The sequence below is a fragment of the Chinchilla lanigera genome, unplaced genomic scaffold (assembly GCF_000276665.1).
Source record: "Chinchilla lanigera isolate Chin_1 unplaced genomic scaffold, ChiLan1.0 scaffold00013, whole genome shotgun sequence".
NCBI classification, from domain to species: Eukaryota; Metazoa; Chordata; class Mammalia; order Rodentia; family Chinchillidae; genus Chinchilla; species Chinchilla lanigera.
The window spans coordinates 19,340,959-19,367,920 of NW_004955414.1; the positions used below are offsets into that span (position 1 = coordinate 19,340,959).

At 42.9% G+C, this 26,962-nt stretch overlaps 1 protein-coding gene across 1 annotated transcript in view; it reads right to left on the reverse strand.

Annotated features, from left to right (window-relative positions):
- Rnf121 (ring finger protein 121) overlaps window positions 1-26,962 on the reverse strand; it is a 91,042-nt gene that overhangs the window by 8,289 nt on the left and 55,791 nt on the right. The window contains exons 3-5 of the mRNA XM_005380019.2: window positions 12,941-13,095; window positions 9,629-9,736; window positions 6,096-6,216 (exon numbers count right to left, since the gene is read on the reverse strand). Of these exons, the coding sequence (XP_005380076.1) occupies window positions 6,096-6,216; window positions 9,629-9,736; window positions 12,941-13,095 (384 nt within the window). The remainder of the gene's footprint in view (window positions 1-6,095; window positions 6,217-9,628; window positions 9,737-12,940; window positions 13,096-26,962) is intronic.

Genomic DNA, 26,962 nt, shown 5'->3' on the forward strand with positions numbered 1-26,962 from the left:
CTGCCCTCCCGGTAACCGTGTGGTACCACGGACAGTGTAAATGGCTGAGATGCTTCTTCTGAGTGCAAACCTAACCCGCCTTTCCTCCTCCTTACCTCGGCATGTCCCTTCTTCTTTTTCCCCGAAGAGTCCCCCAGAAAAGAGGCTTATTTCCTAACCCTTCACCTGCATCCCAGCATGACTTACGGTATGAGTGGGGGCTACAATGACCGTCACAAGCTTGTGATCTCACAGTGACCAGTCCCCATCAAAGGTCCCTTGACTCAATGTAAAAAGGGTTATTCTGGTAACTCACTTCCCCATGTAAGGCAAAACAGAACCTTAAATAGGGTAATGTAGAACAGTAAAAAGGAATTGAGAATGCTTATTAATACAATTATACAACCATGGTTTCATTTCTAGAAATCCTGAAATGAATGAATCACAAGGCTCTCTTCAAGTCACACTGCTCTCAGAGGCATGCTGACGGCCAACAGATAACCCAAATCTGGTCCCTGACCCTGACTGAGGTCTGGCTGGGGGAACAGCTAAAATATCAACTACGACTCTCTGAGACAGGAGTTGTGATCTTAGAATGTGTGGAATTTCCTGGGAGAAGTGATCTTAGAATGTGTGGAATTTCCTGGGAGAAGTGATCTTAGAATGTGTGGAAGTCCATGAAAAATGACTAGCACTGAAAATGTGCTATGTGCATACAATGGACTCAGTCTTTAAAAAGGAAGGAAATTCTCACATGTTGTACAACATGGACCAGCCTTGAAGACACTATGCTAAGCGAAGTAAGCCAGCCAAAAATAGACTAATGCTGCATCATTCATCTCCCATGAGATGCCTGGAAAAGTGAATTTCAAGCCAGGCGTGGAGGCTGAGGGAGGAGGACTGCTGTGAGTTTGAGGCCAGCCTGGGCTACATAGCAAGCTCAAGACCATGCTGGATTACATAGTGAGACCCTGTCTCAAAAAAACAAACCAAACCAAATCAAACCAATACATACATACAAACATAGAAAGAAAGAAAGAAAGAAAGAAAGAAAGAAAGAAAGAAAGAAAGAAAGAAAGGAAGGAAGAAAAGTGAATTTCATAGGGACAGAAAGAATGACAGAAGATGGGGTGGGCAGTGAGGAGCTAGTGCTCATAGATAGAGTTTAAATTTTGCAAGATTAAAAGAGTTGCCGGGTGTGGGGATGCACGCTTATAATCCCAGCACTTGGTAGGCTGAGGCAGGAGGATCATTGCAAGTTCGAGACCAGCCTGGGCTACGAAGTGAGCTCAAGGCCAGCCTGAACTGCATAGGGAGACCCTGTCTCAAAAAGAAAAATAAAAAAAGTTTTACAGGCTAAAGGCACTGATAGCCATAGAACAATGTAAATATACCTAATGTCACTGAAGTGTATGCTTACAAATGGTTAAAAGGGTAAGTTTTATGTTATATGCATTTCACCAAATTAAAAAACCAATGACAGCCAGGCATGGTGGCACACTGTAATTCCAGCTACTCAGCAGGCTAAGGCATGAGGACTGCAAGACTGAGGCCAGTCTAGGCAAATAATAAAAAGGTCTGGGGATGTAACTCAGTATGAGTGACTACACAGCATGCCTGTGGCCTTGTATTTAATCCCCAGTACTACAAGTCCAAACCCTCAAAAACCAAAATATAAAAACAACAAAAAACCATGACAAATCAGTGACGAGGACTGCTCCGGGAAATAAGCTGTGGTGGTATTAGTAAAGGCTGCACCTGATCACACCGTGCACAAGGTACACGACTGAAAAACAACCACTGCTTGAATACGTGAATGGATGAGTTAAGGCTGGGTTTTCCCAGCTTCCTCAAAGCACTGACCGGATTCTGAAGAACAGTAATATTCCTGAAATTCAATTTGCTCCGGTTTGGGAGCTGAGGTGTTCCTGAATAGAACAAGGCCTACTTGACGAGATTTCACCATAAGGAAAGGAACAGTGGAATTTTCAAGGTTGGAAAAATACTGCAACCCATCCCTCTCTCTCACGCTGGAGCCCCCTCTCCCATGCCCCTGCTTCTCTGACCTGCTCGTATCCAAGCTTTAGCACAAGGCACAATATGTGTTACTTGAAAAGCCTGAGTTGTTTGCTGCAATAAACAATGAATGTGAATTTACTCCTGGTGAGTCATCCAGCACGAGCACAAGCCATCCTAGGCTTCTTGGGACACTGAACACTCGTCAGTTATACGCCTGGGGAACAACACACTGCTTGTCTGGAGCTAGGGTCAGGAAGACTGCGACCCTTTGGATAAATGAGTGGCTCTTCTAAAAGGAATTGCCATTTTCAATACATTACCAAAGAGGTAGGTCCTCATATAAGATACCAGGACCTGCTCAGAAGGCTGACCTGAGCAGAGGGGAAGGGGACATGATTTCTGGCAGGAATATAGGTTTCAGGGACACATTCAGGAGAGTAGTTATCTAGATATAGATTCTAGGTGTTGGCTACTAAGACGGAGGCTGAGGGACTGTGAAGGTCCTCAGTTCGATTCCCAGTACCCAAAAAAAGGGCAGGGATACAGCTCAGTGGCATAAGCACCTGCCTGGCAAGCACAAGGTCCTTCCCGGTACCCCCTCCCCGCTGCAAAAAAGGCTGTAAGGTCTGGAAGGACTGGAAAGCAGGCAGTCTGGTAAGGCCTACTAACTCCACATACTAGGATCCTCAACCCTTCAATACAGCCAGTGACAGATCCTTCTCATCCTTGGGCCAGAATATTCATGAGAGCATGGAGAAAAGGCAGTGGTGGGGAGACCAGTGAGAGTCCATAAAGGGAAGAAAATGAGTGATCAACAGCTGAGGTTTGAGGTGCCCTTCACCCCAACAAGAAATTCTTCTACTAGGTGTTTTGGTGAGGCTGGAATTTATCATTATTAGGGAATTACCACTTACAACTATTAGGGATTATCACTTTTAATTATGAAGCACCTAATAATTCTCCCTAAGAGCAAGGAAAGCCAACCTTGGTGCCCCACCCCCTCGGCCCTACATGTAATCCCAGGCCTCCAGGTGGCGAGGCAGCAGGATCTCATGACTTTTAGCCCAGCCTGGGCAACTTTTTATTAAAAAAATTTTTTATAAAAATTTTTGGACAGCCAGGCATGGTGGTGCACCCCTGTAATCCTAGCCCTTGGCAGGCTGAGGCAGGAGGAGCACTGTGAGTTTGAGGCCAGCCTAGGGTATCTAGTAAGTTCAAGACCAGTCTGGACTACACAGTGAGACCCTGACTCAAAATTTAAAAAAGGTCTGGAGATGTAGCTCTGCATGAAGACCCTGGGGTTCAATCCCCAGTACCTCCTTCTCCCCCAGAAAAGCATGGCAAGAGGTCTCAGCTCAAATCCCGTTTGGATGAGTCCAGTGTAATTATTCCATCTCTTGAAGGAGAAGCTAACTTGTGGAAACTCCAAGCTCAGAACCAATCTGACTGAAAAGATGAGAATTATGCAGATTGATTACTAGCGATTCACCTGAGGTTTCAATCGGTAGCTGATAATAATCTTGAGATAGCAGGGCGTGGTGGCGCACCCCTGCAATCCCAGCACTTGGGAGGCTGAGGCAGGAGAATCCTCTCAAGTTGGAGACCAACCTGAGCTACAAAGTGAGCTCAAGGCCAGCCTGAACTGCACAGTGAGACCCTGCCTCAAAAAGACCAAAAAAAAAAAAAAAAATGTTGAGATAAAGTTGGCAACAACCTGGTAAAATCAAATAATTGGTCCTACAAAAACAAAATGAGAAGAAAAAAATGAGACCTATAGTGTCAAGAGGATAAAGAAGAGAATGCCAGCAAGAGGCATGAAAAGCCGGCTACGCTACAGAAGCATCTTAGTGAATAAAGCTGTTGCCAAGCATGAAGTGAATAATAAAACACTCCAGGCTCTGGAAATCTCTTCCTGAGAATGACCTGGTTAAATCTGTGCAAGTGGGTGAGATAGTGGAATGAAGGTAAAATATAAAACAGTTTTTTAAAAAAGGGATCTATTATACTGGCTTACTTTTCATTACCATATCACAATACTTAAGGTTGGACACTTACCAAGAAAAGCTGTATTTATCTTCTAGTTTTGGAAGCTGAAAGTCCTAACAGAATAGCGCTGGCTCTGGCAAGGGCCCCCTTAACTGTATCGCCTCAAGGCAGAGGACAGAGGACACCACGATGGTGGGACCACATGTAGGAGGAAGAGACCACATCCAGACGGGAAGCCCGGCGGCAACAGGGGTCTGGTTTTCCTCTTCTAACAGCTCAATCTTGCAAGAACTAACTTAGGGTCCAGGACAACTACCTAAAGCCCTCCCAAGGGCACCCCTCAGGGACCTGATGAACCCCATTCACCATCTCATCACCACCGCACAGAGGACCAAACTTCCAACACGCACACCCTTGCAGCATACACTCCGATCATACCTAAGTTGTAGCAGCTATCTACAAAAGGGTCCAGTGCACTTTGTTTTTCCATTTGATCCAGGATAGGAAAGATAAAATCAGCCCCATGATACTGAGAAGTTTTTTTTTTTTTTTTTTTTTTTTTGAGATAGCATCTCGCTGTGTAGTTCAGGCTGGCCTCGAACCTGTGGTTGTCCTCCTGTCTCAGCCTCCCAAACGCTGGGATTACAGGCATGTGCCAGCATGCCTGGCTTATTTCTATCTTGGAAAAAATATTAGGATATTTACTTAGGTCTCTCAGACTAGATGTTACTTTACCCATATTTCAGCCCTGAAACATCTCTCCACGCAGCTATCTGTCTGCAGTATTTCCAACTTCCTTGAAAGGCACTACCACCAAATAGCTGCCAGGTTGGAAACATCAACTTTGATGCCTACATTTCCTTTATATTTTGTGTGTCAATCTCCAGAACCAAACTATATCCAAGTGCTATCACACTTAACTTTAAAACGCTCCACTTCTCCTTCCACCAGCTCTACCCAGTCCATGCTACCTTTCATTGTGACAGCAACTGTCTATTTAAGCAGCTGGTCTAACCTGAGGGCCCCTCTCTGTTTTCCACCCAGCAGCAAGAATGATCTGTACTTGATGTAAAATCTGGTAAAGTCATTCCCTATCTGAGCCCTCTAGTGTCTTTTTTGGGCTTGGTTTTTTGTTTGGTTTTTGTTTTGTTTTGTTGTTTGTTTTGTTTTGTTTTAGACAGGGTCTTACTCTGTATTCTAGGCTGGTTTCAAACTCATGATCCTCCTGCTTCAGCCTCCTGAGTGCTGGGATTATGGGCATGTGCCACCACACCTGGCTTGTCCTTAGTGTAGGAATTAAAATCATTTGGCCTAGAAGGCTTCTTGTTTAGCTTTTATTACTCCAGACATTTCCACCACATTCTCGGCTACACAACCACACTAGCCTCAGTCCCTCAAGAGCACCACAGCGGCCCCCATTCTTCAGCATGCTATCATCTCAAAGTGCTACGCTCTTCACATCATCCATGTAGTCCAAGCATTATCCAAGTCAAATCAATAGTCATTTCTTCGAGGAAGCTATCGTTTGAGCACCAAGAGGTTGGATGTATCACTGTTGTATTAGTGCCTAGCATCACAAACATTTTCTTCATAATATTTATTAAAGTTATAACTGTGTTCATTTGTGTGTGTTACTTTAATGCTTATCTCTCTCACTACAGAGTAAACTTCATTTGAGCAAGGACTACATTTATTTTATATTGTAATTGCAGCACACAGCACAGTGCCCAGGCACAATATTGACATTTAAAAGGTATTTGTTTTCACACACACACAGAGAGACAGAGACAGAGAGAGACAGAGACAGAGAGAGACAGAGAGAGAGAGAGAGAGAGAGAGAGAGAGAGAATGAATTTGTTGAATGAGTATCAACTTCCTGCTGGGTAAAGTGGTTATTTCCTATAATGTCCCTGAAGTTAAAAATTTCAGGCTACACCTGAGACCCGGCTTTCTGAGTTTCAAGGAGGGAATCACCACGCACACCACCCACATCTTGGAAGATTTGACATGGCTCATCTCTTCTCTTAGCGCCTTATTCTTCCATCAAGTGATGCTAGCCTGATCAATCTGGAGATGGCAGGAGGGAGTATCAGGACCCCAAGTCAACTCACCCCTATTGTAGACGCCATGTAGTCTGCACACATTTCTGCAAAGTCTCGCTCAAGAACTCCATAGTAGAGGCCATAGAAGAGGAGAGAAATACCAAAGTCCATGGCATCTTCTGGTTTAATCCTGGAAGGGAAGCAGCACGGCCAGTAAGGCCTGCCCTGAGACATAACTGCTGGAGCACTGCTTTGGGACACACAAGGCAGAGCCTGACGTGGAAGACTCGAGGGCCAGTGGGCGCTGACAAATCACGATCAAATCAGTCTGCTGGCCCACAGACATCTCTGGAGGGAGCCAGCACTGTGAGCTGCAAAGACCCAGCTGGAATATCTCCCCTTCTGTCCTTTGCCCCACTCTGCTCCCCGGTTCTGCCACCCATGACTGGCAGCCACGCCTTGCTGCTGCCCCGGGAGCTCAGTTCATCGTAACCTATGTGCTAGGAACGCTGCTGTAGGCAACTGCTGGCCACCAAGGAGTGGGATGTCAGTCTAGAAGCTGACTCCTTACCGAGTTGCCTTGCTTCAAGCCAGCTGCCTGAGTTAAACGGTTGAGCCTTCCAAAAGCAGGAACAGCATGCCAGGGTCTGGGCACCCCTGGAGCAAAGACTGAGAATGATTCTAGTGGCCAATTATCTCCTGCTGGACCCTGACTTGTGAGAATGTTTCCACTGACGGTCACTGGGTATGAAGTACGCTCCCCCCCGTGAGATGTGCCCCTTGGCCTGAGAAAAACAGGCCAGAGCAATACAGGAGTTTCTACCGTGGTACACAAGCACCTGCACAATATTCTACAGTTCTGCCTATCGTCCTACAAAACCTAAAATGTTCACCATTTGGCCCTTTACAGATAAAGGTTGCCAAATACAGGTCTAGAAGAAAAGATTAAATTAGCAAATATTTATCAGAAAAATTATCACAAAAATTAATTTGCATCTATATTCTGTATAATGTCATCAAAATTAAATTTTGGCCCAAGTCTATTTATTAAGAAGAATAAAAATCTTTTTTTTAAAAGAAGAATAGAAGTCTTATTCCAAGGACTAAACATTTGTAACCTAGAGTCCATAAAGGTTATGAAAAATTGCCTTAATTAAAATATCTGCACAAAGAATTGTATGTCTTCACTTAAAGTTGTAAACTATATTCATCACAGATAGTTGAATGTGCTCATTGGTCTTATAATATTTAACCTACTGACTTTTTGGGGGGGCATGTGTGAGTGATAGTAGGGACTGAACTCAGAACTTTGTGCTGAGCTACATCCTCAACGCTTTTTTAAATTTTTTGAGACAGGGTCTTTCTAAGCTGTTACATTGCTGGGTTTGAACTTTTGATTCTCCTGCCTCAGCCTCCCAGAGTGCTGGGATTACAGGCTGTGCCACCACGCCTGGTTCCACTGACATCACTGATCTTACACCAATTAACGTAATCAGTAGCAGAAAACTGGTCAAGATTATCAATTGTGGGGGCTGGGGATTTAGCTCAGTGGCAAAAGCGCCTGCCTGGCAAGCGCAAGGTCGTGAGTTTGGTTCCCGGTACCGGAGAAAAAAAAAAAAGATTATCAATTGTCTTTTCCTCTGTGATCTGATCTCTGATTTTCTTCCTTGTAAGGAAAAAAAAAAAACAACACTATAATTGTAGAAGTTCCAGAAACAAAATGTAGAATCTTAATTTTTATACTCTTTAACCACCCAGGTTAGGAAGGTACCTGGAAATACCTCTTCTTCTTTTGATGACTTCCTCTAAAGCTTTGTGGAGCTTGTTTCTTCATTTGTTGTGTATGTGTTTCTGTAGCACCACGGATTGAACCCAGGGCCTTTGTAATGAGCTGCATTCCCCAGCCCTTTTTATTTTTAGAGACAGGATCTCACTAAATTGCCCAGCCTGGGTTTGAACTTGCAATATTCCTGCCTCAGCCTCCCAGAGTGCTGGGATTACAGGCGTGCACTATGATACCCAGCTGTGGAGCATGTTTACCCTTTCAGCCTATACTACCACTGGAAGAAAAGATTCCATGAGTTTTCCTCTCACTGTATAAAATAATAATTATTTTCACTTGTCCTAAAATAAACTCCTTTGATTTCAAAACTACTACTAACTACAGGATGGTAGATAAAGGGAAGGGGTTAGTGGTCTTCCCGTTTACAACTTGACCTTGAATCCTAAATCTCCTTAGCTTCAATGCACTGTCCTAGGCCAGGACTCATGACTCACAGCCCACAGCCACCATTACACTTCACCTGGCAAGGCACGTCTCTACTCTCCTCTGACCTCCTGACTCTGTATCCTCCAGTCTTTGAACTCAGAATTTACTGGCTTCTTCCTCAATTGAAGGTGAGAGGACCTGCAAGCTCACAGGGAACTCTCAGAGGCTTACCACAACATGAAGCAAAGCCAGAATTTCTGGGCGTTCCCTGGGGAAGCAACACAGCCACGGTACCTACACTGAAAACAAACTAAGTCCCAGCCAGGAGCAGGATTGAAACGCTCACAGGTTAACTCCCTAGAACTGTTTCCTCAGAAATCTGCTAACAGTGCAGTGTCGGCTGGCAACAGGCGAGACCGCCTACACGCTAAACACAGCCTGTGACTGGACACCGCAGCTGAACCGGGACACCCTGAAACTGGTGTTTCCTGGGAAGACAGAGCTCCCGGGCCAGGGTGCCTCCCACGCCCACCCGAGTGGGATGCGTTCCCTCACAGCTCAGCTCCAGGACTACTAGGAAGCGTCCTGAAGACAGTGCCCTGCTGTGTTTCCTGCCTTGCTCTTTCGAAGGGGATCTGCTGTCAGGTGTGGCCAACCGTCCTCGTGTCGCTTTGAGTGTCTATCCCAAGGGTCCGTAAACCTTTTCTGTAAAAGGCAGAGCTGCACATATTTTAGGTTTTGAGACCCATTATGGTCTTTGCCACAACCATTCAGCTCTGTTGTTGAATACTACGGCCACAGACACAATGTAAGTGAAGAGCACGACTGTGTGCTGACAAAACTTTATTTGGCCCGAAGGACGCGGTTTCCCGGTTCATTGTCTAGCTGAATATAAGGCCTCTGAGGCACAGTGGATTTTGCAATAAATATTATACATGGCAAAGAAAAAGTATTGTTCCAATAATGGAATTATGTGTAACTGGTTATAATCATTGTGATGCTTATTTTGGTTATACTTTACCATTGAAATATAAGTTATTGGAAAATATAACCAACAGCTTGGAACTTGGACTTTGTAAATATCTAAACATTCCTTGTTTTTTCCTACTTTAATGTTCTTAAAGACAGGGTCTGAATATGTAGCTCAGGCTGGCCCCATGATCCTTTTGCCTCCGTTTCCCAAGTGCTAAGATTACAGGTGTGTGTTACCACACCCAGCAGGCCTTGCTTTCCGCCAGCACGAACCAAGGACCTGTTGTCTTCCATCCCCTACAGGGCCCAAGCCTTCTATCCTGTCATATTTGGTTAATTCCCGTTTGTGGTAGGAAGGAAGGTATATCCTTCACAGGCTTTCTCCCCAAATCCCCCCAAAACAAAAGCAAAGGGTACTCACTTGAATAGTAAGTTAAGACCAAAGAGGGTGAACATGACAGCCATGTAGCCAACGATGCCAGTAGCATAGCTGATTTTATATATTAGCAGGAACCATTTATAAACCAACCTGGAGAAAGGAGATAATGTTAGTTCAGCTGACACAGAAACTCTGGCCTCGGGGGCTGCTGGACCACCAGCCTCCCTTACTCTCACATCAATGAGGACATCGGTCTCTATGCTGAGGACTTACTGAGCAATTTCAGCTACTGTCCAAAGCTGTTTGCTTCTCTAATTGCACAAACACCTCCAGGGAATTAGTACTTTGTATTTTCCCAGTCTTGGGCCAAGAGAAGAAAAGAGATCTCTAAAAAGAAACTTCGAAAAAGAAGTTTCAGCCTCAAAACAAAGGGCGCTGCTGACCTCAGAGAGTTATTTCCTCAATTCAGATTAGTTGGCTGAGGAAGTGAAAACTAATAACCCTCAAAGAAGAACAAGTGGGGACGAGCAGTTGTCCTTATCAGGAAAGACGATTCTAGGGAAAAGGAATGAGAAGAAATTACTGGTTAGTATGACTACAGCTCCTATCCACAGGCCAATCATAGTGACCCCATGAATTTGCTTCGTTTTTTCTATTTTCTTTTTTATTTTAAAGAGAATTTTAAAAAAAGAACAATAGCAAAAAGGCCAACAACATAGACAAAAACAAAACAAAGCAAAAACAGTAAGAATGATACAGGGTTTCAGAACAAAATGATAGGGATTAACAGTGGTTGTTATATTACATATTTTTATCTTCATCGAAGTTGGTCAGATTACCAGACGTAAGAATGCAAGATTAATCAAACCACTAAAGAGAATAAAAAAAGAAAAAGAAAAAAACTATAAACAATACAGAGTTTCACCAAACAAGATGATAGGAATTCAACAGTGGTTGTCACGTGCCACACTGTTGTCTTCAAATTGCATTTACTTCTGCAATAGCGTTTTTCTCTATAAGAGACATGAGGGAGGCACTGAAAAAGGACTTCTGAATCAGATCTATCTGTGCCATGGCAGTGGTGGTGGTGGTTGTCGTAGAGGGGTGGAGTGGGGTTATTCACGCTACTGAAGGATAAGCAGTGTTCCCCAAGACCCAGCAAAGAGCAGCGTGGAATCTGGGTGGCTGGCTCCAACTACACTCAAGTAGAAAACATGGCTTGGGGAATGGACCAGAGCCTTGTAAATGCTACAGGCACAGGCCCCTGATAACAGATGTTACTAGTGTACCTGCGACGAAGGCTAATGAGCAATTTAGCAATTTGCTCGAATAACCAGCACAAGCCTGCCTAGTTCCTGAGAGCAAACTGGGCTCTGTCAACCCAAATGGGTCCCAGGGAGGAAGTGCAAGATCCTGCGCCTCCCTGCTGTGGCTAAGCAAGAAGTGATGGCTCCTTGGGCTTGTAGTTTTGCCCTGAGAGATGACTCGTGGCTCCATTATGCAGGGTTTGCACAGATCATAAGGAAGAGACACAGTGGAAAGGACACGGAATTTTAGGTCACCCTTTCATGTAGATTAGGTGAGATTTTCTTTGCTGAGTAACCTGAGGTAAGTCAAGTCTTTTGAGACAAACTTACTTCCTTGTAAAATGGGGAAACCATGCTACCTTTCTCACCTGGTACATGAACAAATGAGGATGTTCATGAAAGTGCTTTGAAACTACATAGCACTAACAAACTTTAGTCATTATTTTAAAAATCCTTATTATTGATACACTTTTTATCATTTTAGTTAGAGGCTTACACTGTTTCATACTTGGTGATTCCTAATGTGTTTTATTTTTCTTGTAACACCCTATATGAGGTAAGCAATTACCCAATTTTTAGAGATATATTACTCAAGGCTCTGAAAAGTGTTATTATAGAGCTAATAAGAAATAGGAGATGGGGCTGGGGATTTAGCTCAGTGGCACAGCGCCTGCCCAGCAAATGCAAGGTCGTGTCCCCTGCACTGGAAACAAACAAACAAACAAAAAAAGAAATAGGAGGCCGGGGATATAGCTCAGCGGCACAGAGCCTGCCTGGCAAGCACAAGGCCCTGAGTTCGATTCCCAGTACAAAAAAAAAAAGGAAATAGGGCTAGGAGTTTCAATCCACATCCACTTGGCCCCAGAGCTTGTATTTTCTATAATGGGCCAGAGAAGGGCCAGACTTCTGGATCACCAGCTTCACCTTGTACAATGACACTCAGAGGTCAGGGAAAGGCTGTAGTGCAGCAGAGCATAAGCAGCGCAATTTGCAACTTGGAGGACTTTGGATCAGGTGGTCCTGGCTCTGAGGCTGGCGGCTCCCATGCTAGGCACACCTGGCCCTGTGCACGCCCTCTGCACACTTACCAACTGCACTGCACCAGGTGCTTTCCATTAAACCGAGCACTCCTTGAGGGCAGGGACTGTGTCTTACCCAGCTCTGTGTCCCCAGCACTCAGCATAGAGCCTGGCACATAGCAGGTGCTAACTGAATCAATGAATGAATGAATGAATGAATGAGAAAATCTCTCCTTTTTTTTCTGTCTAGCATGACATTAAACGACCTCCCAAACTGGCTGGGAGGAGCAGAGAGAAATACATTTGGATAAAATACAAAGGATTATATAGGCAGAAGTTCTCGTGTAGGGGCTAGGGATTTAGCTCAGTGGCAAAAAGCGCCTGCCTGGCAAGCGCAAGGTCGTGAGTTCGGTTCCCGGTACCGGAGAAAAACAAAAACAAAAAAAAAAAAGAAGTTCTCGTGTAATCCAAGGAAGAAGTACTACTTATTTGAAAATTGTAAATTTGCTCAGATTTATTCACTGGCAATGAAATTCAGAGAATAGGCTACTACATGCCAGACCCTGTGGCAAGGTCTGGAAATCGAGTGACAAAACCGATATGGTTCCTGATCTCACAGCTAAGTTCAGTGGGGGGACAGATACTCAAAATAACACTTGGTGATAAACTGTGGTATGCTCTATGAGGAAAACTACAGAGCCATGTGAAAGAATACAATGGAAAATCTAATTTAGAGATCAGAGAAAGGTTAAAATAAGACTGAAATGGTATCAGGTTCTACCTACTTAGTTTTTAATACAGACAGACTTTGATGTAAACCGTTAAGTGAGCTATAGGGAAATAGTTGTTGTTTTAACCTGTGAACAGGAGAGCTGGCCTCCCAACCCACCAGCTTTAGGGGAACCCCGCACCAAGTGACGCTGGAAGACAAAAACTGCAATTTTCCCATCTACACCCACCTTCCCCCCACACATTCCCGCACACGAGCTTCAAGCCAGCGGCCTCCTCCCTGCGAACTAAACGCTCACCTCGGGGTGGTCTGCACTAGAGGCTTCCGCGTGGCCCGGAAGGTGACGAACGCGGTGACGGCGGAGAAGAAGACCCAGATCACGAGGAACCGCCACCAGTGCAGCTTCACTGTGAAATAGAGGGGGACAACCCACATCTGAAAGAGCGTCACCATCTGAAACACAAACACAAGCGCTTCAGCTCTCGCCAGCTCCCGCTGCACTCTACCCACAAGTCCAGTATGCTCCCTGCTTCTATTTCCGCCTGATCGTCTACATTTCCAATTCTGAATAAAGACAACCGCACTAGTGATCAGAGTTAGAAGCTCCCCCAGCTGTCTCTTGGCTACATTCTTTGCTTTCCCCTGAGCTTGTTCTCTCTTCCCTAACTGCAGCAACCTGCTGCTCTCCCTGCACCAGGGAGACCAGAGTGGAGGGATGCGGAGCAGCGGCAGGGCCACCTCTGACCACTACCCATGGCGTTGGGTCAACTTGTCCCCTGGGGTAAAATATCCCCCTCACTCCCTTCCTTCCTGACAGAATCACATCCAAGACACAGCCTCAGTCTCCTTTCAGGCAGACTCAGTCACGACTTCCTAGGGCTCCAACAGCATTTTCTTTTCTACCATCGTTAGCGTGCACATCCAGAATGAGGCTGAAGGCTGGGCGTGGCGGCCCTCACCTATAATCCCAGCACTCAGAGGTGGGACAGGAGGACTCAGGAGAGTTCAACACCAGGATGGACTACACAGTGAGTTCGAGGCCAGCATAAACTGCATAGCAGAACCCATCTCAAAACAAAAAGCAAAAACCCACCAAAACAGAATGAGGCTCATTTTGAATTCATTCACTATCTAAATATAAGCTCCTTGAGGGTGAGAAACTTGGTTGCATTCACACACATTTCCTTTGCACTAGAAAACACATATGGCATGTAATAGTTGCTCAATAAATCAGACTGAGTAAATAGAAAGTAAGACTAAATTGGAGTAAGATTCCCTAAGAGAGAAACACTTTTTTCTTTTTCTTTTTTTTCTTTTTATTTGAGACAGGGACTGCTACATAATTCAGACTGGGCTTGAACTCATTATGTAGCCTAGGCTGGCTTTGAACTTTTGGTGATTCTCCTGCCTCAGCCTCCCCAGTGCTGGGATTACAGGTGTGTACCACCACAGCCAGCCACATTTTTGGTTTTAAAGAGTGCCTATTTTACTTTTTCCCATCAGCACCTTATCATACACTTGGTAGCTGAGTTGTCGCAGACACAGGTAACTATTCAATTCCACAACAGAAGTTTGGAGTAGCTGCCAATATTCTGCTCTCCAGTGTCTCCCCCAGCCACTGGTTTAGGTAAATATCCCTCTTTATAAGTGAACAGTAGATGTAAAAAAAGTGAACAGTAGATGTAAAAAACAGTAGATGTAAAATAGTAAATATAAAAGAAAGAACTTAATGAAGGTTTTCTTTTTGATGTCACCAAACAAAATGAGAACATAAAACAATTTTTGTTTGTTTGTTTGTTTTTTTGGTTTTTCTCCGGTACCGGGAACTGAACTCACGACCTTGCACTTGCCAGGCAGGAGCTTTGCCGCTGAGCTAAATCCCCAGCCCCCATAAAACAATTTTTAAACTGGGTGTGGTGGTGCAAACCTGTAATCCCAGCACTTGGGAGGCTGAGGCAGGAGGATCACACAAGTTCAGGGCCAGCCTGGGCTACCCTGTGAGGTCTAGATCAGTCTGAATTACACAGTGAGACTTTTTCTCAAAAAACCAAACCAAAACAAAACAACCCATAAAACAATAAAAACAATAAAAAAAGAAGAAGTACAGAAAAGCAAAGAGTAAGCTGGGCATGGTAGCACACGCCTGTAATCCCAGCACTCAGGAGGCTGAGGCAGGAGGATCGTTGCGAGTATGAGACCAACCTGGGCTGCAAGGTGAACTCAAGGCCAGCCTGAACTGCATAGCGAGAACCCTGTCTCAAAAAGACAAAAAAAAAAAAAAAGGCAAAGAGTAGCTAGTATCCTGATATTCCATAGTAAACTAAAACAATATTTGCTCCATCAGATTTCTAGACCTGTGCTATCCAAGTGAAAACCACATGTATAGTTTTCAACTTTCTAGTAGCCACATTTTAAAAAGTATAAAGAAACAGATGGTATTAATTTTTTATTTTAACACAATATATCCCAAGTATCCTCACTTCAACACATACACAATATTTTTTCTATTTTTTGTTTTTGTTTTTTGGCCTTGAACTTGCAGCAATCCTCCCGCCTCAGGCCCCCGTGTGCTGGGGTTATAGGCGTGGGCCACCACACCTGGCTCACAATATTTTTTTTTTTTTAATTGTTTTGGATCCTGGGAAGTGAACCGAGGGCTCTGTGCATGCTAAGTATGTGCTCTACTACTGAGCTATACTCCCAACCCCAAAACACTGACATTATTAATAAAATAATTTAGTTTTTTATACTTTGAAATTGGATGTGTTACTCACACTTATAGCATATTTCAAATATTCAGTAGCCACATGTAAAAAGGAATTAAGACATGTTACCTACGTATACCAACTCCACACCAGGAATGTAAGTGTATGAACTGCAAACATCTACTAAATAAAAAATTCTTTTTAATGAAAAATACAAAAGAAGTTATTCAATATTTAAGTCTGTCTTGATTGATTTAACATGGTCTTAGAGTATATGCATTTTCCTACAAATAACTCAAATCTATCCTTCTTTATGGCATTTATACTTCTCTATAGACAGCATTTCATGTGTATAAGTACCACATTTTCTTTATCCATTTATCTACTGATGGATACACAGGCAACGTCCAGGATTTAGCTGTTATGCGTTGTGTTGCCATAACATAGGTATGCATGTATCTCTGTGGTACCATGCCTTTAACTCTGTCAAGAAAGATAGCTAGAAGAGGAACACCTGAGTTGAATGGAATTTCTAGTTTTAACTTTTTGAGGAATCTCCCCATATTGATTTCCATACTGGACGTACTAGTTAATATTCCCATCAACAATGTAGAACGGTCACTTCTTCCCTGCAGACTCACCAGAATTTGTTACCCATTTCTCGACAGTAGTCATTCTTTCTGGAGCAAGATGCAATATCTGATTGTTTTGGTGGGGGGACACAGTCTTGTTATGTAGTTCTGCCAGGCCTTCAACTTACTGTGTAGCCCAGGCTGGCCTTGAACTCACAGCAATCCTCCTGCGTCAGCATCCAGAGTGCTGGGATCAGAACCATGCACCACCCAGCAAAATGGAATTTCAACGTTGTTTTATTTGCTTTTCTCTGATGACCAGGGACGTTAAACATTTTTTCATGTATTTATTGGCATCTGTACTTTTTCTGAGAAGTGTCTACTCAGTTTAGTTGCCTATTATTTGACTGTGTCTTTTATTTGGGAGATATAATTTCTTTGAGTTCTTTGTATATTTTAGACATTAGTTCTCTGTTAGAGTAGTTGGCAAATTTTTTCCCATTGTACCTACGTTTCTTCTCTCTGTTAATTATTTCTTCTTCTTCTTTTTTTTTTTTTTTTTTTGGTACTGAGAATCAAACCCAGGACCTTGCACTTGCCAGGCAGGTACTATGCCACTGAGCTATAACCCAGCCCTGATTATTTCCTTTGATGTGCACAAGTTTTCAATTTATTGATGCAGAATCAATAAACTAAAAGCTAAAGAATAATTTAATTTATTGTTATTTCTTGTGGAACTAGGGTTCTGTTTAGAAAGTCCTTGCCTGTACATATGTCTTCAGGAGTTATACCTATTTGATATTCCACTAAATTAAGCATCCGCTTTAATATCTAGGTCTTTGACCCATTCTGATTTTGGTGCGTGGTGACAGATGTGGATTTAGATTCAATTTTCCACACGTGCATAGCCAGTTTTCCCAGCACCACTCGTTCATCCAGCTGTGCTTTCAGCCCCTCTGACAACAATCAGATCATGTAATACTCCTGAGGTTGTGTCTGCATTCTCTGTTCTGTTCCACTGATCCACACGCCTGTTTTTGTGCCAGTACCATGCTGTTTTTAATGCCGTACCTCTGTGATAACAACTTGAAATCTGGGATTGGTTTGTTTGTTTGTTTGCTTTTGAGACAGGGTCTTGATGTGTAGCCCAGGCTGGGCCTGAACTCCCAAGTGCTGAGACTGCAGTGTGCCACCACACCCAGCCTGAAATCTGGGACTGTGATGCCTCCTATTGTTTCTGCTGCCCAGGATTACTATTGCTATTCTGGGTCTCTTCTGGTTCCATATAAATTTTGGACTCATTTTTTCTAATTTTGTGAGGAATGCTGTTGGTAGTTTGATTGATATTCCATTAAATGCTTATGTCAGTTTGGGAGCTATTTTGACAATATTGGCTCGGCCTATCCAGAAATGGGAAACCTTTCTATTTTCTGACGGCCTCTTCAATCTCTTTTTGGAATTATAGTTGTCAGTACCGAGGTCTTTCACTTCCTTTGTTAGGTTGATTCCTAAGTAATTTTTTGAGGCTATTGTGAATGGGCTACATAGTAAGTTCAAGGCAGCCTGAACTACATAGCAAGATCCTGTCTCAAAAAAAAAAAAGTGGTAGAGTTATAGCAGTTTCTTTATAATGTTTAATTTGTTCCTTCTAGGAAAAACAAATTATCTAAAAACACAAAATAAGGACTTCTGGCCACCTCCAGGTATCTAGGCACTCTAGTAGGGAGTCTCAAAGGCCAGATTCCACACAAGGCCTAGAAAGGCTGGGCAAAAACAGTAAGTTACAACTTTGTCTAGTTAATTTCTTTATTTTGCTTGTTCTTAAATTTCCTACTATAGGCCAGGCATGGTGGCGCGCGCCTGTAATCCCAGCACTCGGGAGGCTGAAGCAGGAGGATTGTTCCAAGTTCGAGACCAGCCTGAGCTACAAAGTGAGCTCAAGGACAGCCTGAACTGCATAGTGAGACCCTGTCTCAAAAGGTCAAAAATATTTTTTTTTCCTACTGTACTGTTTCCGCACATTTTGCTTAGCAAAAAAAGTTTAAACTTCTTTAAGAGAGATGTTTTTAAATGCCTAACGGGCAGTGGCTGGGACTCTGACGCCATCTGGTGGCAACGCTTGTGCAGACACATTCGATTCAGCTGATTGTTCAAACTCTCAGGTCTCAGGCTTCAGAAAGCATGAAGTGGCGAAAACCTTGGCAGTAGCGTCTCTTCTAAGACTCGGGGGATGTGACATAAACACGTGAATGACACAGTCCTGAAAAGCACCAAGTACCGGCAGGGGTTTTCAATGGAGAGATGTAACAGCGTGGGCAGAAGCTACCAGGAAAGATCTGCTAAAAGGAGAGCTCTAGATGGTTCTGAAGGGGCCTGGATGTGGCTAGGTGTGGAAGGAAAACAAGAGCCACTGCTCCCTCTTTCCCTGAATCTGCAAATAGAGTTGAAACTGAAGATTAGAAGGAAACTAACTCATTGATTCATTCAGCAAACATTTCTTGAAGAACAATCCCAGCTTCTCTGAATAGAAAGTAAGAACTTGCAATGTCCTACATGTCTCTCCACAAGTGAAACACTCAAGAGGATGATATCAGATGCTATCAGGAAGAGCTACTCTATATTTAACTGGACTGCCTTTTGTTTCTAGCTGGAAGATACGCTGGATGGAGAGAGAAACAAAACTTCATAATTATTTCTAAATGATGTAAAGATACAAAAGACAACATCCAGATTCTTACTTACTTACTTATTCATTCACAGGTATTTCTCTAATGACCAAGTTGTGGTCCTGAGACAGGTCACTAAATGAGAACTGCACACAGTATGCACATTACCATACTCAGAACAAAGAAGTGGTCAAAGGAAACTCTGATGACTTTGCTTTTATTTGCATAACTCTCACATGCAGTACTGTAATGTATAGCAGAACATAAAACTACAGTGCTGTAATGGACAGTACAATCAGTGAAAATTACAGTACTGTATAAACACAGTCTACTGTCCAAAAAAAAACATGCTGAGGTTCCATAAACAAGATGTACAGAACTGTACAAAGGAAAAAAAGATGGATTATAAGTTCAAACAGCTGTTAAATAGGTAGGTCATTAAATGAGGAATATTTGTATTTCAGACAAGGTCTTACTATGTAGTGCTGGCTGGCCTTGAACTCAAGGTGATTCTCCTGGCCCAGCCTCCCCAGTGCTAGAATTATAGACATGCGCCACCAAACCCAGTTCCAAATCCCTTTTAGGTCAGAGGAATGAAAATTCATGAAAAGACTTCTGAGATCACACAGTTCCCTGGGCACCAGATGCCCCACCAGGCTGCAGATGCTTGGCACTTGTAACTGTCAGCATTCTCATCACCTCTTAATGCCCCCTCTTCTGGGCACGGATCACCTACCATGCTTGGATGAAAAGGAATATCCCTAATGACATGAAAACTACAAGTCAGGCAGTGCAATAAAGTAAGAGACTTAACCAGGTGAAAACATCAACTTGAAAAAAATACTTACAAATGGACTCAAGGGAGGGAGGTGTGTGGGATATTTCCCATGGCTCTGTTCAATATTCACAAGAACAGTTTGAATGAAGGAGTTGCTAACCAAACTGTGGACAGTACAAAACTTAGGGGTACAGTGGAAATCAGAAGAAAAAGCAAGTGGTAAACACGGAAAGAGAAGAAACAAGATCCAAAATGAATAAAGTTTATTTCTAGATTCTAGCTGTAACACTGTATGAGCTAATAACTGAAATGAAGACCAAAAACCACATGATGAAACCTAACTACCAAGTAAATGAAACAGATCTAGGGGTTTCAGCTGACCACAAATTGCTACAGAGTATATGTCAACAGAGCTGCTGGCAAAAAAAAAAAAAAGTCCATAGCCTGCATGACTAAGAATACACCCAGGATGGAGGCAGCAACTCCACTGTTCCCTGCTCTGTCCGGTCATGCTGGGGCCCTGGGACTGGATCTTGGGACCACAAGACCATACGAAGAACACTGGCAAATAAGCAAGGCCATGAAAGAAGTGCCAGGATTACGGCATCTGGAAACCGAATCACATCAGGAACAACCAAAGGCCCCAGGACAGGAGGCCTGGGGAAGAATATGGGAAGGCAGGCCTATCAGTATCAGCTGCCTGAGAGGGCTGTCAGGGCCGGGGGAGCAGACATATGCGGTATAATTTCTATTACCTGGAAGGACACTGCTGGGATACCCTAAACGGCAGAAATGTGGTTGGCAATTCCCATCTGACACACCCCTAGCAAATGGTCGTCCTAATCAAGTGAAGCAAGCCATCCTGCTTGAGAATATATGCGGTAGACAGTTCTCCCTTGTGACCCTTCTGCCCCTGGTCCAATTCACTGCCTTTCACAGAAGCACAAAGTAAATTTATTCCCTGTGTCCTAGACATGCTCTCCTAATACCTAGAACTATGTCATCCTTCCCAAGTCTTTTCCTTCCCAGGTAAGAGTCAATCGAGTAGTCATTTAATAAACACTCACTGAACACTTAGTGGACACCAAGCTAAGAACTAGGGAATTCAAAACTGAAAAACAAGGCCTCCTCAAGAATTTAAATTGACTGAGAAGAAACACATAACTACAATGCAGTATCCTAAGGTCTATAATGGAATGAGCACTGGTGGCCAGAAAAGTACAAAGAAGCACTTCACTGAATGCGAGGGAGCCAAAAAAAAATGGCCTAGTAAGCCCAAGCGCAAAAAGGGCTCCTGGGCTGGGTGTGGTGGCGCCTCCTGCCTGTAATCCCTGCACTCGGGACGCTGAGGCAGGGGGGATCATTGCAAGTTCGAGGCCAGCCTGGGCTACAAAGTGAGCTCAAGGCCAGCCTGAACTGCACAGTGAGACACTGTCTCAAAAACACAAAAAAAAACCCCTCAAAAACCAAAAAAAACAAAAACAAAAACAAAAAAAAAAAACAAAAAGGGCTCCTGACAAGCATTCCAGGATGAGGGAACAAGGTACACTGGAGAGAGTGCATCCTTTTCAGGGAGAGGTGAGAAATGAAGCCTCGAGAGAAAGACAAGGCTCAGAAGATGCTGACATGTGTATCTCAGCTACAAATTTTTATTGTATTCTGAGATAAACGTTTTGCACTCTCTGGTCACATTCCAGTAATCCTCTTAATGTCCCGGTCTAAGGAAAAATTTATAATACTTTCAAGATTTCCATCCGGGTAGGAAGAGGGGCGTGGTGGCACACACCTGTAATCTCAGCACTCACAAGGCTGAGGCAGGAGGATTGATGCGAGTTCAATACCAGCCTGGGTTACACAGTGAGTTCAGGACCAGCCTGAAATACACAGCAAGACCCTGTCTCAAAAAAAAAAAAAAAAGATTTCCAGGTAAGAGATTTCACCACTCATCCATTCCAGGAAGGAACAGCAGTTCAGGGGGAGGAAATGTGAAAATATACTATATTTAGTAGGAGACCAAGATGATGAAAACTTCTCCTTGGAGACCTTTAAAAATAGGACAGATGCTTTTCCAGGCATAAACTTCTCTCTTCCCCTAACATCCCTGTGGGAGCTAAGGTGTAGTAATATTAGGCTCTGAACAGATGATGAAAACCAAGCTACAGAGAAGCCAAAAGGCAAGTTCTGCCTGGGTTAGGTTTCCAATCCAGATCTTAAGTCTTTACTGCCTCCCTGCCTCATTCACTGAGTTTCTGGGGTAACCCTGGGGAGGTAAGATGAAGGGAGCAAAGGGGAGCTCCTGAAACTACTTGGGGTCCAAAGAAAGGACATAAGCAACAGGCACTGAAGAAGCAAACTCAGAATGAAACACAGAAATGGCTAACAGAAACAGACAATAATTTCCTGAAGCTTCTGAGAGAAAGCTATGGAAAGAATACTTAGCAAGAATTAGATTTGGGTTTTAGGTCCTGTTCTCCAAATTAATGGTCATGTCCTCCCACAACCACTTCAAAATCCTATTCTGTGGTTTACACTGGAAAAGAGCAATAAATTCTTATTCTCTCTTTTACAGTTTTTCATACAAAGAAAAAAATTTAAATTCATCAACTAATTTAAACTATAGCTACATAAGGTGGTACATGCCTATAACCTAGCTACTCTGAGGCAGGCAGATCCCCCAGCCTGGGCAACTTAATGAGAACCTGTCTCAAAATAAAAATAAAATCCCCAGTTTCTGGACAGGCAGAACCAATATACTCAAAATGGCCATACTTCCAAAACTGACATTTAGATTTAATGCAATTCCAATCAAAACACCAACAGCATTCTTCACACAACTGGAGAAAACAATACTAACATTCACATGGAACCAGAAGAGACCTAGGATAGCAAACACAATCTCAGGCAACAAGAGCAAACCAAGAGGAATCACAATTTCAGACTAGAAGTTATACTACAAACATAAAAACATCATGGTATTGGCAAAACAAAACAAACAAAAAACAAAACTCCAGACATGAGGATAATGGAACACAATAGAGGATACAGAAGCAAGTGTTTAAATGTTCAACTATTTGATCGTTAACAAAGGGATCAAAAACTGCAGGAAAGATGGCCTCTTTAATAAAGGATGCTGGGAAAACTGGCTATCCACATGCAGAAGATAGAATGTAGACCATACCTCTCATTATACACTAAACTAAAACCAAAATGGAGCAGAGAACTAAATGTTAAAACAGAAACACTCAAGCCAGACGTGGTGGTGCACGCCTGTAATCCCAGCACTCGGGAGGCTGAGGCAGGAGCATCACTGCGAGTCTAAGGCCAGCCTGGGCTACAAAGTGAGCTCAAAGCCAGCCTGAACTACACAGTGAGACCCTGTCTCAAAAAGACAGACAGACAGACAAACAAACAAACAAACAAATAAATAAATAAAATAGAAGCACTTGCCAAGCATGATGGCTCATGCCTATAATCCCAGCACTCCAGAGTTTAAAACAGAAAGACTGCCACAAGTTCAAGGACAGCCTGAGCTACACAGTGAGTTCAAAGTCCATCTGAATTATAAAAAACAAACAAAAGAAAACCAGAAACACTTAACCTGCTGAAAGATAAAATAGGTAAAACTCTTGAAGTCATGGGTGTAGGCGAGGACTTTCTGGACAGAACCCCAAGTGCACAGGAAATAGTACCAAGAGTCAACAAATGGGATCATATCAAATTAAAAGCTTCTGCACAGCAAAGGAAACAACCCTCAGAGTGAAAAGACAGCCTAGAGAATAGGAAAAAAATTTTGCCAGCACTTCCTCAGACAGAGGACTAATATCTAGAATACAGAGAAAACTAAAAAATTAGATCCCCCCCAAATAAGACCCAATCAAAAACTAGACATGCAAAGTAAGTAGATACTTCACAGAAGAAGTACAAACGGCCAATAAACACATGAAGATATGTTCAACAATGCTGGCCTGAGAGAAATGCAAATTAAAACAACACTGAGACCCCACCTTACTCCAGGAAAGTGACCACCATCAAAAAACCAAGTACATAATAACAAATTCTGTCAAGGCTGCAGGGGCAAAGGAACCCTTCTAACTGTGGATAGGAATGTAAGCTAGTACAACTACTATGGAAATCAGAATGGAAATTCCTCAAAAGTCCAAAACTAGAAATTCCATTTGACCCACCTATTCCCCTTCTTAAGTATCTTTTCTAAAATCATAATATTACAGTGACACATTCAGATCCATTTTTACAGTAGCACAATTCATACTAGCTAGATCTTGGGAGCAGCCTATATGTACATCAACAGATGAATGGACAAAGAAAACGTGGTATTTATACACAATGGAGTGCTACTCTGCCATAAAAAAAAACTCGAGTCATCTGTAGAAAAATGGATGCACCTTGAAACCATAATGTTAGGTGAAATAAATCAGATGAACAAGCTTAACTATCGCCCAGTTTCTCTTACATGAGAAACCCAAAATATACATAAAGAGCAAAATAAGATAATAGGAAGTAGGGAGACAGATCCTTTTCAAATATGAATGGGATCAAGAGGTGGAGGGAGGGGGGAGGGAGAAGGGAGTGGAGAGAAAGGGATGAAAAACAAGGAATTAAAATGTGTTATGCCTGTGCATGCTGGCACACACCTGTAATCCTAGCACTTGGGAGACTGAGGCAGGAGGATGGCCATGAGTTCAAGGCCAGCTTGAGCTACATAGTGAGTTCTGGGCCACCTGAACTACATAGTGAGACCTTGTTTCAAAAAAAGAGAGATGAGTTATGTACCCATACCAACTTCACACAAAGAAAGTAAACATTAAGTACTGCAAACATGTATAAAAAAAAATGTAAGAAAAGCAACCAAAGTCAAAAGAACGGGGGAGGGGGGGAATAGTTGGGGGGGGGGCAACAGTGATTGGAGATATAGCTCAGCACTACAGGACTTGCCTAGCCTGTAAGAAGCCCTGGGCTCAAATCCCAGCACCAAAGCAAAAAAAACCTCTAAGTAGTATTACTGTTGCTGGGACTGGAAAGAATGGTATCTGACAGAGAAGACAGCAGGCACTCTTGCTCCAAATAAAGGTCAATTTAGCTTGCTCTTCTTTTCATTTGAAGACTATTCAAGCATCTACATTAGAGGGCATCCCTGACAGCTTCTATGTTACAAAGTCCAGTGCACAGCGATCCCTGCTCACAGTTACCTGAACAGGCAATGTCCATGCTACTCCAGGTCCCAGAGTCTAGGGCAGTGCTTCTCATCAGGGGTGATTCTGCTTCCCAGGGGACACACTGCGATGTATGGAGACATACTTGGTTGTCACAACTGGGAGAAGGGTGCTACTCTCTAGCGGGCAAAGGTCAGGGATGCTGTTAAACATTTTACAATGTACAGGATATAGCTCTCCAAAATAAAGACTAACCTAGCCTAGAAACCTTGGTCTTAGGAGAACAGAACTGTGCTTTTGTACTTAGTGCTGATGGAGAAATCACTGAAAGACTTGGCCACCAATATGTACTAGTGAAGAACAAGGAACTGTATTCACTTTGAGAGAAACACCAGCCTTATCACTTAATCCCACCATTTCTTGGCATGTTATAAAAAGCACTTTTTGAAAGCTCTCACGGCTCATCTCAAATAGTTCACGTTTCTGCTACTGGACAATAATCCTAGACTCTTGCCTTTATAGAACATTCTCTGGGGAGCTGTGTGGACTCTCTTTTACGCCTATTCCACATCCCAAAGATAATCTAATGTATTTGTTATTCATATTTTTATTTGTACCGGTCCATACAAACTTTTCTCCATTTTTTCTTTTTCTTTTGGTCTACTTGAGACAGGGTTTCGCTATGCAATTCAGGTTGGCCTAGAACTCACCACAATCTTCCTGCCTCACCTTGCCAAGTGCTGGAGTTATGGGCGTGCACCACATACCTGTATTTTTCATTTCTTAATTGGCACTGTGCCAAATATCTGTTTCTCACTTTTCCCACTCAGTATTACACTTTTGGGGTCCACACAAGTTGTTACAATACACTCAAAGTGTTGCTTTAAAGTGCACGATAGTTTAATTGTAATCGGTTACACTTTACCTGCTTATTTTCTCAAGAGATACCCATCGAGACTGCCTCCAAATCCACTTACAGTGTTACTACTACAAGTAACACTTAAATGAACACCTGCTCAGGTCCCCTCGGGATGTACCGCGTGTATGTGTGAGACCATCTAAGCCACGCCGCACTGCCATCCACCACGCTGCATCCGTCTCCATCCCCACAGGAGTGCACAAAGGCTCCTGCTGCCTCTGATCCCTGCCAACACTTGCCGTTGTTCAGCTTCCTGTTCTTAACAGTTTAGTAGGTATAAAGTGATATCTTATTGCTGTTTTAATGTGTATTTCTCTAATTATTAATGACTCCAAGAACTGCTTCTCACGCTCAATAACCTTTAGGATTTCCTCTCCTGTAAACTGTTTGTAACTTCTGTCCATTTTTCTATTAGAGTTATTATCTTTTGTTGATTTGTAGGCATTTCACTGTCTAGTCTACATATTAATCTTTTTTCAGGTTTAATTACTACTAATCACTTCTCTAGTCAGTCATCAATTAACTTTGACTTAATTTTTAATATTTATTTATTTGGTTGGTTTTTGAGACAGGGTCTCACTACATAGTGGAGGCTGGCCTTGAACTCTATGTGGCCCAGGCTGGCCTCAAACTCACAGTGATCCTCCTGCCCCAGCCTCCCAAGTGCTGAGATTACAGAGATGTGCCACCAAACCTGGCTGCCTCCATTATTTCTTATGAGAAAATTCGCTTTGATATACAAGTGCTTTGGATTACAAGCTTGTTTCTCACATGAATTATGCTCATAAACCAAGGTTTTACTTGACTTATATATAATATACAATATATAATATATAATATATATATATAGGCAATGCTAAGGATCAAATCTAGGGCCTCATGCATGCCAGCCAAGTGCTCAACCACTGAGATATAGCCCAGTCCTAATCTTGTCATAAATCTCTTTCGGGCCAGGGATATAGCTCAGCAGCATAACACCTGCCCGGCAAGAGCAAGATCCTGAGTTCAATTCCCAGTACCAACTCAATCAATCAATCTCTTTTGTACTCAGTACTATGAAGGAATCTAGTTTTAATTTTTTGATATGGTGAGTAAGTTTTCTCAACACAGTCTATGTAACAAAGATACCTTCTTCACTGATGAGTACCTTTCTTATATATTAAGTTCCCATCATACGTGGTTCTGTCTCTGAGATCCTCACTCTGTCCCACTGATCTAACCATCCACATGACATATTTCAATATCTGGTAAGGTGAAGTTGCCATCTTTTAACTGCTTTTTTTTCTTGCCTCATTTCTTAACTTTAGGTAGAAAAAAAAATGTTCAAATAAAAACTTACAGAAAAATGTTCATGTGTTATGGTTTGTGTCTAGATGTCCCCCAAAGGCTCATGCAGTCATGGGGCGGGCTTCTAGAGTTTGTGACTGATTCATGGTCCAATGTTGGGATTTTGGGTGTGAGTGCTACACCTGCCCTAGGGCAGGCAGTTTGCATACAATGTAAGGGAGG